Source organism: Sander lucioperca, chromosome 4 (genome assembly GCF_008315115.2).
Source record: "Sander lucioperca isolate FBNREF2018 chromosome 4, SLUC_FBN_1.2, whole genome shotgun sequence".
NCBI classification, from domain to species: Eukaryota; Metazoa; Chordata; class Actinopteri; order Perciformes; family Percidae; genus Sander; species Sander lucioperca.
Genome location: NC_050176.1, coordinates 11,579,234 through 11,593,695, shown reverse-complemented (window position 1 = coordinate 11,593,695; position 14,462 = coordinate 11,579,234). Strand labels below are relative to the sequence as shown.

The window sequence follows — 14,462 nt, the reverse complement described above, 5'->3', positions numbered from 1 at the left end:
CGACTCCGACATGCGGCCCTTTGCTGCATGTCATTCCCCCTCTCTCTCTCTCTCTCTCTCCCCTTTCAAGTCCAAGCTGTCCTATAGAAATAAATGCCCAAATCTTTAAAAATAAAATAAAACTATGTGTAACTGAAATGCTGTCGTTTTATTAGCTGGTTTAGCAAGGAAATCATTTTAAAAAAGCGTCATGATGCAGCAGGTGCAAGTAACCCTATCACACAATTTAAATGAATTAATTCATCTATGTATCCCTGTCCAACAGTATCGTTGAGATTAAATTCATATATGGATAATGATTAATGAACAGACTTATTCCTGCAGATACACAACACATAACTGAAAGCAACAGTGTACCCACACGTACATGGAATGCCATTTTATTCAATAATAAATAAATGAATAAATACATACATAAATCAATATGCCCATTAAATACATCTTAAAATAAACAAATGATGCAATACATATATAAATGAGTCAATATAGTTCAATAAATAAATAAAAAGGTTTTACTTTTATTTATTTTAAGGGCCTTTTGTTTCTTAAGTACACATTTATTTATTTCCCTCTCTACTTTTCTGGTAAGGTAATGGCTATTAGGTCCAGTATTCATCCTGAGACTTGCCCACCCAGCTCTAGCCCCTATAGCTTCTAGTGTTCTGAACTCTTTTCAACCTATCAGTTTACAGTGTTTGTTGGATTTTATTAGGAAAATTAAGCTATTGTCTACTCTTGATGTACCATCTCCTCTATTTTTTTTAAGTTTTACCAATTATTGGCCCTGCCTTTTTAGTTATTGTAAGACAAATTATCCTGGCAAAACCTTTTATTTTAACCTGGAAACTTTTTTCTACTGTTCCACATGTGAAATTCTTTTAAGGAACTTAAAGATTATTGTCCTGGATCAACAGACTTTTTTCTCCATATTCTTGCCTATTAAAATTAAGAAAAGGTTCGAGCAATGAGGAACAATAAATCATTTTTAAGTGTTAAGATGCAGCAGAGGGAGCAATAAGTTGACTTGACTGACTCAGACTGGTTAAGCCTTATACTTACTTCAGATAAACTTTGAAACATATTTATGTGAAAAAAACGAGTGTGGATCTCCCAATGCTCACTATGAACAAGAATTGTTAAATGCCCATATGTTTCAATGTACATATGGGCATTTAACCAGTGTGTCAAACAATGTAAGCCTATCCTTTAAATGGATGAGACAGTAGTGAGGAGAATTAAAGGTGCATATGGAGGGACGAGAGTGGATAAAAGGAAAGTTCTGCAGAGCAACAGTCAACATTGACAGCAGATATGGGATCAGGTTGGGTGATGTGTCAGACCCAGCTGTGGCTGCTGGCCTTTCTGGCCTTTTCTTCTCTGACTTCTCTAGCTGATGGATCTCCATTGTAAGTAGACCTGCCTTATCTTATGTCCTACACACTCCTGCAGACCCTGAAGGCCTGTTCAAAATTGCTTTAAATTTAAAGGACCTAAGATGTTATCAGCCTTGCTTTATGATAACCATATTGTGATTTGTAAAATGTCAGTTTTTCTTTGTTACTTTGGCACAATTCTGAAATGACAATAATTCTCAGTATATTACTTTTACAGCTCATTTTCCCATTAAAATGTGTTTAATTGCTTTCACACATGTGAAATGTCTGCTCTTCAAATGACTCGGTGTGTTCAGTGTGTTGTTTCTGTTGACCAAAATGGGTTACACTGCTTTTCTAATTAATTGTATTAATAGTCAAATTGTGTCTGTAATATACTCAAATTCAAAAAACTTTTTTATATCTTTGACTGATCTGATATTGTCATAATGCCCAAAGAACTGTTACCATATACCATCATATGTTGTCAAATTCACCTAACCTAAGGTACAGATCATGAAATGTCATTTCTCAAACACATTTACACCACAGGAGGCAAATCTTAGTTTTTGGTTGTGAAATTTACTGGTTTAAGCAACAAGAAAGGGAAATGTAATTTTGGTGTCATTAACCCTCTGAGAACGAAAGACGTACCGATGTTTGACAACACTCTTACTCAAAAAGCGATATTACAAGATTTCATTTCAGACATGTATCTACTGTTTAAATCTAGGCTACTGTTTACACTACTTCGTGAACCTCAGTCAACTCATTTCAAGCACCAAAACAATTTGTCAACACATCATATTAGTTACGGTGTGTTTTCTAAAGAGATTTGAAGAATTTCAAAAAGCCAACTTCAACTTTTAAGCTTTAGCGCCAAATTATCTCTTTACACATTGCTCGAGAAAAAATTTGAGCGTCACTAAACGGAAAGCTGAGTTTGTTCTGAACATTTTGATGTGAAACACATGGTGATCCGTTATATGCAAATACCCTAAAAAGGTGAATTTAAGTAGAAGTATGTGTAGAATGCCCTTAGACCTCACATGGTTAACTTATTGATTAATTTGATTTAAAACACGGCTTTAAGGTTTTGACTGAGCAGGTATCCTACATAGTAGAATCTAGTAGTATCTAATGTTTTGAGATTGTAACAAATCAATTGAGAAAAACTGTAACAACAACGGCAACATTAAGACCAGGTATTACCTGCATTTGCAAACAATTAAAGAGTTATTGATGCAGGCTTAGGAGTGAAGATAGAGAATTTTAGTTTAACTCAGTTACATTTTACATGTCTAACATAATGAGCAGCTGCTGTCCAGTTTGTGTTACGTAAATCGAGGTACTGCGGTCTTTCAAATGATGCCAAATTGGCCTGTGATGCATTACAACAGAGTCCACAAAGATGATGAAATGTTTTGTTGATCCAGCACTGGATCTTTGTCAAGATAACCAATAGATCACTCATTATGTGTGAAGTCCATGCTGGAGCAGAAGATCCTCATCTGGAAAAAAATATGTTGTTTTGCAAATTGGGAGAACCAAAACTGTAACTCAAACGACCACTGACGAAAAGTTTCAGTAAATCCTAAACAGCATGTGGTTCTTTCTGTACAGTGAGTGACTATATTCTTAATCTTTTTTTTCCCCACTGCTCTGCAGGAAGGTGATGTCTGCCCCCAACTTGTTGCGGGTAGGAACACCAGTAAACATCTTTGTGGAGTGTCAAGACTGCACCGATGATAATAACATCACGGTAGAAATCATCGTGGTGAACTATCCAACAAAAACCCAAAGGCTGACATCCACATCTGTGACCCTTACTAGTGCAAAGAAATTCCAGGACTTCGGACAAATTAATGTAATGTAAAAAACTGAAATATACAGTATATTACTTGGTTTTATTTCCAAAATATAGTACATAATATGAATTTATAACTGCACATGATGTACCCCACCCTGCTCCTAGTGCACCGCTTGTGTCTCTTCATACTGGTTTCAGATCCCTGCTGGAGAATTTAGTCAGGATCCTAACATAAAGCAGCATGTATACCTGCAAGCTCAGTTCCCTGATGTAAAGCTGGAGAAACTCGTCTTACTGTCCTTCCAGTCCGGGTACATCTACATCCAGACTGACAAGACCCTCTACACCCCCGGCAGCAAAGGTGACTTCAATACCACTTCAGTGCTGAGAAACATAACATTGTTAAAACACTCCTGTCCTGATACTGTTGTTTTATTTCCTTCTTCAACCTTTGGAAAAGAAATGTATTTCCTTTAGTTCATTACAGGATGTTTGCAGTGACCCCCGCCATGGCGCCCGTAGAGAGGGATAATGAAACTGATGCTTCTATTGCCATTGAGATTGTGGTATTGTACTTAATCTTTGATATTGAATAGAATTTCAGATAATTTCCATACTTTCATCTTAGTTTAGCATAATAGCATGCTATGATTAGCTAATAAGCACTAAACACAAAGTAGGCTACTCCTGAGGCTCATGGGAATGTTTGGTTGCAAACCAAAATATTGGACAAATTGGGATTTTGACCTGATGATGGGGCTAGACAAAAAAGTAAGGACGTGAAAGTTTCATGATAATCCATCCGGAAGATTGTCACTCCCAAAATCATGAATGTCCATCTCACAGTGGAGCCAGAGGAAAAGTCAGGAGAACAGTCTGGACCAGGGGTCAGCAGCCATTGGCTGGTAGCTTGACCATTGGCACCCTAGCAATAAGTGTGCAAGAGAGTATTTTGAAAATGCTGAAGTGTCGTCTCATCCGCATGCCAAATGACCTCTATCACAGCCATTGGCAGGAGCACATTTAGTTACGGTAGTTGGACTGACTTTTCCCCCAATCTGGATTCCACTAAGAACCGCCCTACTCTGCCTCTCATTGGCTAGTACTCACTGCCTTCTTCAAAGAATGTGGTGCAAAGGGGGGAAAAAACTCAGCCTGAGTGGGCTCGGTAGATGATGGCATGCTTAGTGCTGACATGGCCCACTGATTAACAAGAACATTTTAAAATGGCACTTCATATCAAAAAGGTTGCCGATCCCTGGTCTTGACCCAAGTGGTGAACGAGTGACACACAGACCAACATTGCCATCAGTTTTACCAGATTTTACTGTTTTCTTACTTTTTCTTATTTACTTTTTATTTTATTGGGTGGGTTGTAATAATTTGGGCTTTCCTTTGGCCAGTTTCCACCAATGCAAAGCTAGGCTAGGTATATTCCAATGAATTGGTCCATCCCCTCATCTGAGTAGTATGATAATGGCAGGACGCGTAGATCAGCAGGCTCAGCTCAACACATATTGACTAATATAACTGATAACCGTCAGAACCAAATGTATTTCAGTTTATTACAATGAGGTTAAACTTTTTTTTTTAAATCTTTTTTTTTTCAATTATTATTCTGTCATAGCTCTGTGAGTGAAAACGTCTAGTGTTTAAAGCAACATTATTTTAAAGACTTTTTTTTTAGGACTCCTACTATTTAATTAATGGTTGCTGAATTGTTCCTTTTTTAGACCCCTGAAGGCATCATTTTACCACTTGATACAGTCTATCTGAAATCAGGGATGCACTCTGGAGTTCACGGACTCAATGAAATTGTCAGGTAATTATTTATTTAATAATTATTAATTACTCATTTAGTACCTTGTGGTTAATTTCCCTTTTTTTGCATGCAGGTGAATTAATTTAACCTATACAAGACTAACGCAAAGAGAAAATACAAATTATATAATGGACACTGCCAGCCAGTGTACAATAAGTTATATACTGGACCACAATTAGTTTCACAGACGACAGAGGTAGACTTTTCCACTTTAGCAGTTGAATGTGAAAACAGCCTTCGTGGGACTTAAAGCAGTTGAGAAAAACTATAAAATAAAGATGCAACTATAAGAGCCACTATGACGGCTGCTACGTTAGTCATAGCAAGCTAGCTAGCTATTATCTTGCACAGTAAGGGCTATTTCTAAACAAGCCAAGTGTAAGTATGTGAGACTAAATTATGTGTGTGTGTGTGTGTGTGTGTGTGTGTGTGTGTGTGTGTGTGTGTGTGTGTGTGTGTGTGCGTGCGTGCGTGCGTGCGTGCGTGCGTGCGTGCGTGCGTACGTACACATGTGTGTGTGTTAGTTACGGACTGTGGAAAGTGGTGGCAAGGTTCCACAGCAAACCACAGCTAAGCTACTCTGCAGAGTTTGAGGTCAAAGAATACGGTGAGTTATAGCAGAGGTCTTCTTTATCTAACCTACACCACCTCTCCTTACTTTCTACCTGATTTAAAACACAATAAAATACATTTAATGTTTCAGTGCTGCCCAGTTTTGAGGTTAAACTAAAGGTTGAGAGACCCTTCTTCTATGTGGACAGCCGAGAGCTCACAGTCAACATCAAAGCTACGTATGTAAAAAAAAAAAATGTTTTGTGGCTTTAAAAACCAGGTTTGATTGGTAAATTAATAAAGTAGATGTCAGGTTCTTTGTTTTTACTTACATTTTAACCATAAGCATTTTGTATACTCTATTTTAACTTAATGTGAAATAAAAATACTTATTTCTGATTTTAGGTATCTGTTTGGTGAAGACGTGGATGGGACTGCCTATGGGGTTTTTGGGGTTATGCATGGGGGTAAAAAAAATAGCTTTCCCAGCTCGCTTCAGAGAGTGCCGGTTAGTACTCACACATTTGCTCAATCACTGTCCAACATCAGCTGTTTGTGCTTGGCCTTTTATTAGTGTTGCAAAATAAGTGAATTGTATATAAGTAAAGTGAAGTACCAACTGTCCACTGTAATTCTAGATGCATTTCTTTATTACTGTATGTCACATTACTGTAGATAAAGGGAGGTAATGGAGTGGTCACTTTGAAGAGAGAGCACATCACACAGACTTTCCAAAACATCAATGACCTAGTGGGGAGTTACATATTTGTAGCTGCTGGTGTGCTGACAGAGAACGGTAAGAAAGAGCGACTGTGTGTGTGTGTGTGTGTGTGTGTCTGTCCATGTGTTTTTACATGTGTTTATGTGCACGTGCATATACTGTATCTTCGCACAGGTAGTGAAATGGTGGAGGCAGAGTTGAGAGGTCTCCAGATTGTTAAATCACCTTACACCATCCACTTCAAAAGAACGTCCAAATATTTCAAACCAGGAATGTCCTTTGACGTTGTGGTAAAGTACACACTCACATATACATTTATTTAAAATGACAAATTTAAATTAAATACAATTATTTAAATAATTTTAATACATAAATTGTCACTTTTAAAATCCAGCGGTCACAAGCCATCATTCATTATATTATTCTGAAAAATGCATTGATATTAGTCTCGCATTGCCAGACCTTCCTCCACAGTGCCGCAAAGGAGGGTCTGGCTAGACCTAACTAGGAGTTTAGAATGCCAACACAAAAGGAAGCAGAAGGTGAGAGACATCTGGCCGAAAATGAGGGACATTCGGCGGAACCTCCAGCAGCACCAGAACTATCGCATAAATGGCCGTCATCGATATAGACTACATTGATATGGATGTTTTCCATTTTTTTTCAAGTGATATAAATCTCTCAAAATGTTGATTTCTTAAAACAAAAGACAATTCACAGATGTTTTATTACTTCATGGGTCTTGATTATGATGTAAATGGCAATCTCTTCAAATGGATGAATTTCCTGAGAAAAATAATACCTGACATGTAGACATACTAAACCACTATTATCTCAGTCATAACAGCAGACAAATATAACTGCTTTTTCATTAGAGCTACTGCAGTTTGCAGATGATTTCAGTATTTCCATAATAGTATTAGATTGTACTTAAACTTGTTTTCATTAGACAATTGGATGTTTTCCAATTGTTTCTTTGATGGCAGATTGAAGTTGTGAATCCTGACAACACTCCGGTACAAGGTGTTCTAGTGGTGGTCGATCCGGGTGATGTGCAGGGCCGCACTTCAGCCAATGGAATGGCAAGGCTTTCCATCAATACACAGGAAAATCCTGAACCATTGACAGTGACAGTTAAGTGTTGAAATCCGCTCAAATTGTATTTATTTACAGTTTTGTGTTACATTTAGCAAATGTAGGCATTAGGGAAGCATGTATGAGAAACACAGTATGCCTACCTGTGTGTTCAATTGTAGGCAAAGACCAAGGATCCTCATATTTCATCTGAAAGACAAGCATCAGCCAACATGACAGCTGTCCCATATAGCACGAACAGCAACAATTACCTCCACATAGGTACAAACTGAAATAATATCAGATAGTCAGTGATAGTTCTGCTTGTGGTAGCACAAACTACCACACACTTTTTGTTATGTCTAGCACTAATTTTGCTAATTGGAATGTTGTTATTGCAGGTGTGGATACAGCTGAAGTAACATTAGGAGACAACCTGAAAATCAGCCTCAACCTCAACAGGCAGGAAAGTACAGAAAAATACATCACATACCTGGTGAGAGATTTTTTTACACCTGCGCATGTGTGCATTTGTGCTTGGGTGTTTGTGTTGCTTCCAGCAACTTGTGTAATACAGTATACATGCATGTCGGATAAGTACTGATCTGTGTCCTTAGATCCTGAGCAGAGGTCAGCTGGTGAAATATGGACATTACAGGAACACAGGTCAAGTGCTGATATCCATGATAGTTACCATTACCAAAAACATGCTGCCATCGTTCCGCATCATAGCCTACTACCATGCAAATGACAATGAAGTGGTATCAGACTCTGTTTGGGTGGATGCAGAGGACTCCTGCATGGGCTCGGTGAGACACACTACACGGATATAGCTGAGTTTAGGAGGGCAAACAATACAACCACATACAAACAGGTCAAGTTATTTGTATTTTTCACAAATAAAAGTATGCCTCCTCCTTCAGTTGAAGTTGGAACCAGACAAACCCCTTTCATTCTATCAGCCTCGCAAGATGTTTACTCTGAAAGTCACTGGAGACCCAGGGGCCACAGTGGGACTGGTGGCAGTTGACAAAGGCGTCTACGTCCTAAACAACAAGCACCGTCTCAACCAGAAAAAGGTCATTTCTTTATTTCATATTTATCTTTGAAAATATTTTAAAGGGGTTTCATTTAAAAAGCTCACATATACTCTTAATATTTTATGTACACATTGTTAAACTAAAAACACAGCCTGTGGATATGGATAATGTATATATATATATATATATATATATATATATATATATATATATATATATATATATCCAACACTTCTTTCACATGTGACATAACCCTAAGATGTGTCTGGTTGTATTTGTGTGTGTGAATGACTTTCGCCCTGCTCAGGTGTGGGACATGATGGAGACGTATGACACAGGCTGCACACCAGGTGGAGGGAAGGATGGTATGGGTGTGTTCTACGATGCTGGGCTGTTGTTTGAGTCCAACACGGCATCTGGAACTCCCTACAGACAAGGTGACACTAATTTACTCTTCCCTCTCATTCTTTTTCATCCTCCTACTAATCTTATTCCTTATTATATATTGATTGTTGGCCAGCTCTTTTCTGTATAAAAGAACTATATGTTAAAATTGCTTATATTTGCTAGGTTTTGTTTTGTTTTTACTGCCTGCAATGTTTTGGTTCACTCTCACCATGCTCATCTGGGTTGTTTCAAGCAGCAGGCAGCTATTTACAGTTAAAAATGCTCTAAAATCCCACTGTACACTGTGCACTACCAAATGAAAAAGACGTAGTGCCAGATATTTCCCGTAAGAGTTGGTGGGGACAAAGCATAGCTACAAAGAGATTGAATATTGGACTAGCATTCATCAGGTGGCCCGAAACACGACTCCAAAAAATGCTAATGTTGCTTCATGTCTGTAAATAGCCAACTGCTGCTTAGAACTTTGTCGTATCGCCATTGGTGATCAGTTAATGCAGGTTAAAGATTTTTGAGGGGTGAGAATTCAGTAGACATCAGAGGGTTAAAGGGTTAGTTCACTCCAAAAAAGGCGTATTTCCCATTTGGCAATGCAGATAGTTCAGGGACACTTTTCTAAAAACAACTTGGTGTGAAAGAACAACAGAGAGAAGAAGTTCGCAAACTATGATGGCTACTTTATCAGGAGGCAGGTGAACATGCATCTGCCTTTGAGCAGCTCCTAATGTGCACTGATCCCCCCAAAGCACTTCAGCTCCACCACACAACTTGTTACTGTTTTTTAAAGGTAATTTTAATGCTGTCAGCATTCACCTCTTTGTATTGGGGTTGAGGCTTATAGGCTATGTTTGAGACAGATATCTCAAAACCTGGCACATAAAACCAAAACTACCTGCCAAATACCACTAAGGGTAATAATAACATAAGATTTTCATAATTTAGTTGAACCAGCCTTTCGAGGCATCCATGTTGGCTTCAACAGGCCTGCTGATTGCCCCGAGTTGATCACGGTCCCCTCGATCAAAAGTGATTCAAATCAAATTACTCCATCAATATGTTTTTACAATTAAGCTTTTGTGAAACATAATATTATAACAGTCCAACAAATAAGAAGTGCAATAGGAGATCAATTTTGTCACACCCACACCCTGTCCATGTGTCCAACCAGATAGATGACCTCACTCTGATTTTAAGAGTTTCACATCAATTACATTACAAAAATCAAGTCTAGTTCCAACTTTGTTGGGTTCTGTTAAAGATCTTGTCTATGATGTGCTTCTAGAATTGAAATGTCCGGCCCCCAGCAGGAGGAAACGAGCTGCTACTATAATGGACATCACAACCAGTTTAGGTAAGAACCACAGCTCTAAACTACCCAATAACATAGTCATAGTCATTTTCTGACACACAATTCAGGCTCTCCACAATGTTTGTAGTTGGACAGCTTATGTTGTTGACTTTCCCAATACTCATCTTCCGCATGCTACATGTAAATATTAGTGGAAAGATAAAAGTGATTTGAAACACTTTTTACTTTATACTTTATTTACCTTATATGTAAATCTGTGTCTTCATACTGCTACTTGTATTGCATGTCTGTCCAATACTAGAGGAAGAGGGAGCTCTCATAGCTTGCTCTTTGGCATGTTTCTTTTTTTATTTTAGTTTTTTTAATTTTCTAAATAAAACTTAACTTTTGTAATTTGCCCTATGTTAAAATGCTTTACTCACAAGTTTCCTGTTCAACCTTCTTCTTATAGTCAGTGGTACCAGATTAGGCGTTTTTCTGCTACTTAAAGGGGTGGTTCAGAATTTTGGACATAGGACCTCATTTCCAAGTTAGCCAGTGTTATTTATCAGTGGAGACCGTTTTCAACACTTTTCATCCAGTCCTTCCAGTTGCAGAGTTCGCTGGTGCTAGGCTAGCGCAAGTCAACAGTATCTGCTAGCCTGCCATTAACACTCCACAGTATACCCGAGGCAAATAAATGATAACGCCAAACTATCGATGTAAATGTCTGTTGATAGAATAATGTTCGAAATAAAACTACCCTTGCATCTCAATGATCGCATTACATTTTGAAGGACTAGTTTCTCTGCAGCAGCAGAATTTTACTTTGCTCCGGTTAGTAGTACTGCGCCGAAAAGTAAACAGAGAAGCGCGCTCCAGTCGGGACACCTAGTAGTAGCCTAGTACATTGGTATTGAAGCATTGGATTGGAAACTAAGGACTAGGCAACATGGTGATTCAGTGTGCATTTAGAAATTGTAAAAATAATTCAAACAGATGGGCACCACAAAGTTTCCACAAATTTCCATTGCGAGATCCAGGAAGGAAGCAACTGTGGCTTCTTTCTGCTGGCTTGGACATCAAGACACCGGCCGAGACTCTACTCAAGTTGCGAATTTGTAGTAATCATTTTAGACCAGACGACTTTGAAAAACCCCGCAATCTAAAGGACCACAAGTCAATGACAACGAATGCGGTTCCATCCGTCTTTCCAGATGCACCAACAGCTACTGATGAACAGGTAATTACTTTTGGTAGGCTACTTTAGCTAATAAAGCTAACCCCTTTCATAACGTTAGCCTAGTTGCTACTGATAGATTGAGACTGACAACGTTAGTGGAGATAACGTTACAGTTCAATGCATTGTGGAGAGTGACAGCGGCAGGTAAATAAACTTGCGTGATTGTCATGTAAACTGGCTTCCTCGGTAGCCTAGGTAATATCACTCCACCGCTGCTGTAGCCTATGCTACCAACTACAGGGAACAAAGTATAACTATTGCAATGCGATGCAAAGGTAGTTTTATTTCGAACATCAACAGACATTTACATCGATCGTTTTTTTTTTCGATCGATAGTCTGGCGTTATAATTTATTTGCCTTGGGTGTACTGTGGAGTGGGTAAGACTGTTTTTAATGGCAGGCTAGCAGTTATTGTTGACTTGCGCTAGCCTAGCACCAGCGAACTCTGCAACTGGAAGGACTGGATGAAAAGTGTTGAAAACGGTCTCCACTGATAAATAACACACTGGCTAACTTGGAAATGAGGTCCTATGTCCAAAATTCTGAACCACCCCTTTAAAATTATTTTGGGCAAGTTGTGATAATTTAGGCCACTTTTTATACCAGATAACAGCTGTTTGTTTGACCACGGCACAGTGACGGCTCGCTTGATGCAGACACATAGATGCTGCCTCTGGACCACCCGAGAAGCACAGGAGGACAGGATTTAATCTAGCTTGACTGACGATTATGAAAAAAGCGGTCAAGCAGCCATCACTCGCATAACTGTGGTCAGAGTAGAGCGATGTCTCAGCGAGAACAGCAGACATAGTAACGTAACGTCGCTCATGAACCAATGTCTGAAAAATGATGAAAGAGATGCTTTGCTGAAGCAACTGTGCAAAACACAATGTTAGAGACCTTTTTATGTTATAATGATGTTTTTTTTTCAGTTCATTATAAAACTGTGGCAGGCCGCCACAGTCTAGGTAATTAATAGGAAACACCGCTCCAAACTGGCAACACTGCTTGTACTCCATATCTTCTTACCTCTGTCGTTCCTCCATAACCCTCTTTCTTTCCAGCGAGTCAGTATGAAGACCAACTGCAACGTGACTGTTGTTTGGATGGCATGAGGGACACCCCCCTCTCATACACCTGTGAGAGGCGCAGCGAGTACATCAGTGATGGTGCAGCCTGTGCCGCAGCCTTCCTGCACTGCTGCAAGGAGATAGAAGCCCAGCGAGCTGAGAGGAAGGAGGATAGCCTCCTACTGGCTCGCAGTAAGACACAGGGACAAGGGATGGGGGATAGCCCTGGGTGGTTATTCGGTCATACTGGTAGTTAGAAAACAGTCAAAATAGTAACAATTTTTGTGACACTTTAGGTGAGGAGGATGACAGTTACATGGACAGCAATGAAATTGTTTCTCGCACCAAGTTCCCTGAAAGTTGGCTGTGGACAGATATGAAACTGCCTCCTTGCCCTCAGAAAAACCCTAACTGGTGAGTCAACTAAAACCTACACACACACAAAATACACTGACAACCTTACCTTTCGCCTCTTAAAGTGTTTTCCTTTGTTTCAGTGACACCACATCATTGACGAAAAATGTTCCTTTGCAAGACTCAATCACAACCTGGCAGTTCACTGGCATTAGTCTCTCAAGAACTCACGGTGAGGAGTCAGTGACTAAAAGCTGTCTTGTGTTTTAGTTTAACCTTTTTTTTCTTTGCTGTGTTTCATGGCTTGTTTGTTTTTTTCTTCTTTGTTTTTTGAAGGTATCTGTGTGGCTGATCCGTTAGAGGTCATTGTCCGGAAGAACTTCTTCATTGATCTCAGGCTGCCGTACTCTGCTGTCCGTGGAGAGCAGCTGGAAGTTAAAGCTGTCCTCCACAACTACAGCCCTGATCCTGTCACCGTAAGTCTGATTCCTCCAAGTAAGCCATCAGGACCATATTTTTCATGAACTAATCCAGATGGCTATAAAGGTGATGAAAGAAACTAAGCTACTTCAAAGACCTTCCTCACAGGATAATGTGACATTTTATAGTAGATTACTTTAGGCCATATCTTCAGTCAGTCAACACATTCCCATGAACGTGTTCGTATTATATTGTACAAAAGCGTATGCACAACAATTTGTATGATATCTGAAATTACGGCAACTGCCGTTAGGTTCACTGCTGGAAATGAGCCGGAACTCACCAGTACTGAGTACCAGCACTTCTGATTTTTGTCCACATACTGTAAGTACCGTTACTTCTTACTGAGTACCGCCACCTCCTGCGATGAGTAGGTACGCACTAAACACCTACGTAACTGCGTCTCTCACACAGCAGCTTAACACTGAGAAAACAGCACTGAAAATGTCCTTGTTGACATGAATAATTGTAGTAGATAAACATATTTTTGACCCTGATCACTTGAGTCAATGTGGGGCTTACAGTAATAAATACATGGAATACATACGAATTACAGTGCATTACCTTTTCGTAGCTATATGTACAAAAGGTTTAAGCCTGAATCTGTGCAGGAACTGGATCCCTAATTTGGACAGCAATAGTATTATTGTTACTCTATAGGTAATGACAAAGAGTGTGGAGTGTGTGTAATGTATGTATGTATGTAGTATGTAGGTATGTGTAGTTGATCATATTTTATCAACAACACTTACCTCACTCTCTTTCTGCATCTCTATCTTGTTCTCAAGGTACGTGTGGATCTCATTGATGTGCCACATGTGTGCAGTGCAGCTTCTAAGCGTGGGAAGTATCGCCAGGAGGTTAAAGTTGGGCCCCAGGCTACAAAATCTGTACCTTTCATCATTATTCCCACGAAGGAAGGACAATACCACATTGAGGTCAAAGCAGCTGTTAAAGACCTAACAGTCAATGATGCAATCATGAAGATGCTGCAGGTGGTGGTAAGAGAAACAGACTCTATGCAGTGGGTTTAGAGCTTTTCTTCTGTTGTCCACAGCTACATGTACATGCAGCAATAATGTCATCTAATTTTGTACATTAAATGTCTGCAGCCATCTAAAGCCAACAGGACAGATATGTTAAGACATCTGCAGAGTGCAGTGCCATTACACACAACTGTCCACTGGCTGAATGGTTTGGCACAGTGCACTGGAGTATGAGCCTAAAAA

At 39.3% G+C, this 14,462-nt stretch overlaps 1 protein-coding gene across 2 annotated transcripts in view; it reads left to right on the top strand.

Moving 5' to 3' along the window:
* Positions 1-1,186: 1,186 nt before the first annotated feature.
* The window catches only part of LOC116042788 (complement C3-like), a 29,289-nt gene continuing 16,013 nt past the window's right edge, over positions 1,187-14,462 (top strand). For both annotated transcript variants that reach the window (XM_036000404.1, XM_031289167.2), the window contains exons 1-22: positions 1,187-1,406; positions 3,042-3,240; positions 3,382-3,544; positions 3,661-3,749; positions 4,917-5,005; positions 5,530-5,612; positions 5,709-5,796; positions 5,963-6,065; positions 6,233-6,353; positions 6,453-6,568; positions 7,265-7,411; positions 7,535-7,634; positions 7,754-7,848; positions 7,970-8,161; positions 8,276-8,431; positions 8,700-8,829; positions 10,080-10,148; positions 12,394-12,591; positions 12,696-12,813; positions 12,897-12,985; positions 13,090-13,229; positions 14,022-14,234. In XM_036000404.1, the coding sequence (XP_035856297.1) occupies positions 1,312-1,406; positions 3,042-3,240; positions 3,382-3,544; positions 3,661-3,749; positions 4,917-5,005; positions 5,530-5,612; positions 5,709-5,796; positions 5,963-6,065; positions 6,233-6,353; positions 6,453-6,568; positions 7,265-7,411; positions 7,535-7,634; positions 7,754-7,848; positions 7,970-8,161; positions 8,276-8,431; positions 8,700-8,829; positions 10,080-10,148; positions 12,394-12,591; positions 12,696-12,813; positions 12,897-12,985; positions 13,090-13,229; positions 14,022-14,234 (2,793 nt within the window). In that variant the 5' untranslated portion in view covers positions 1,187-1,311. The remainder of the gene's footprint in view (positions 1,407-3,041; positions 3,241-3,381; positions 3,545-3,660; positions 3,750-4,916; positions 5,006-5,529; positions 5,613-5,708; positions 5,797-5,962; positions 6,066-6,232; positions 6,354-6,452; positions 6,569-7,264; positions 7,412-7,534; positions 7,635-7,753; positions 7,849-7,969; positions 8,162-8,275; positions 8,432-8,699; positions 8,830-10,079; positions 10,149-12,393; positions 12,592-12,695; positions 12,814-12,896; positions 12,986-13,089; positions 13,230-14,021; positions 14,235-14,462) is intronic.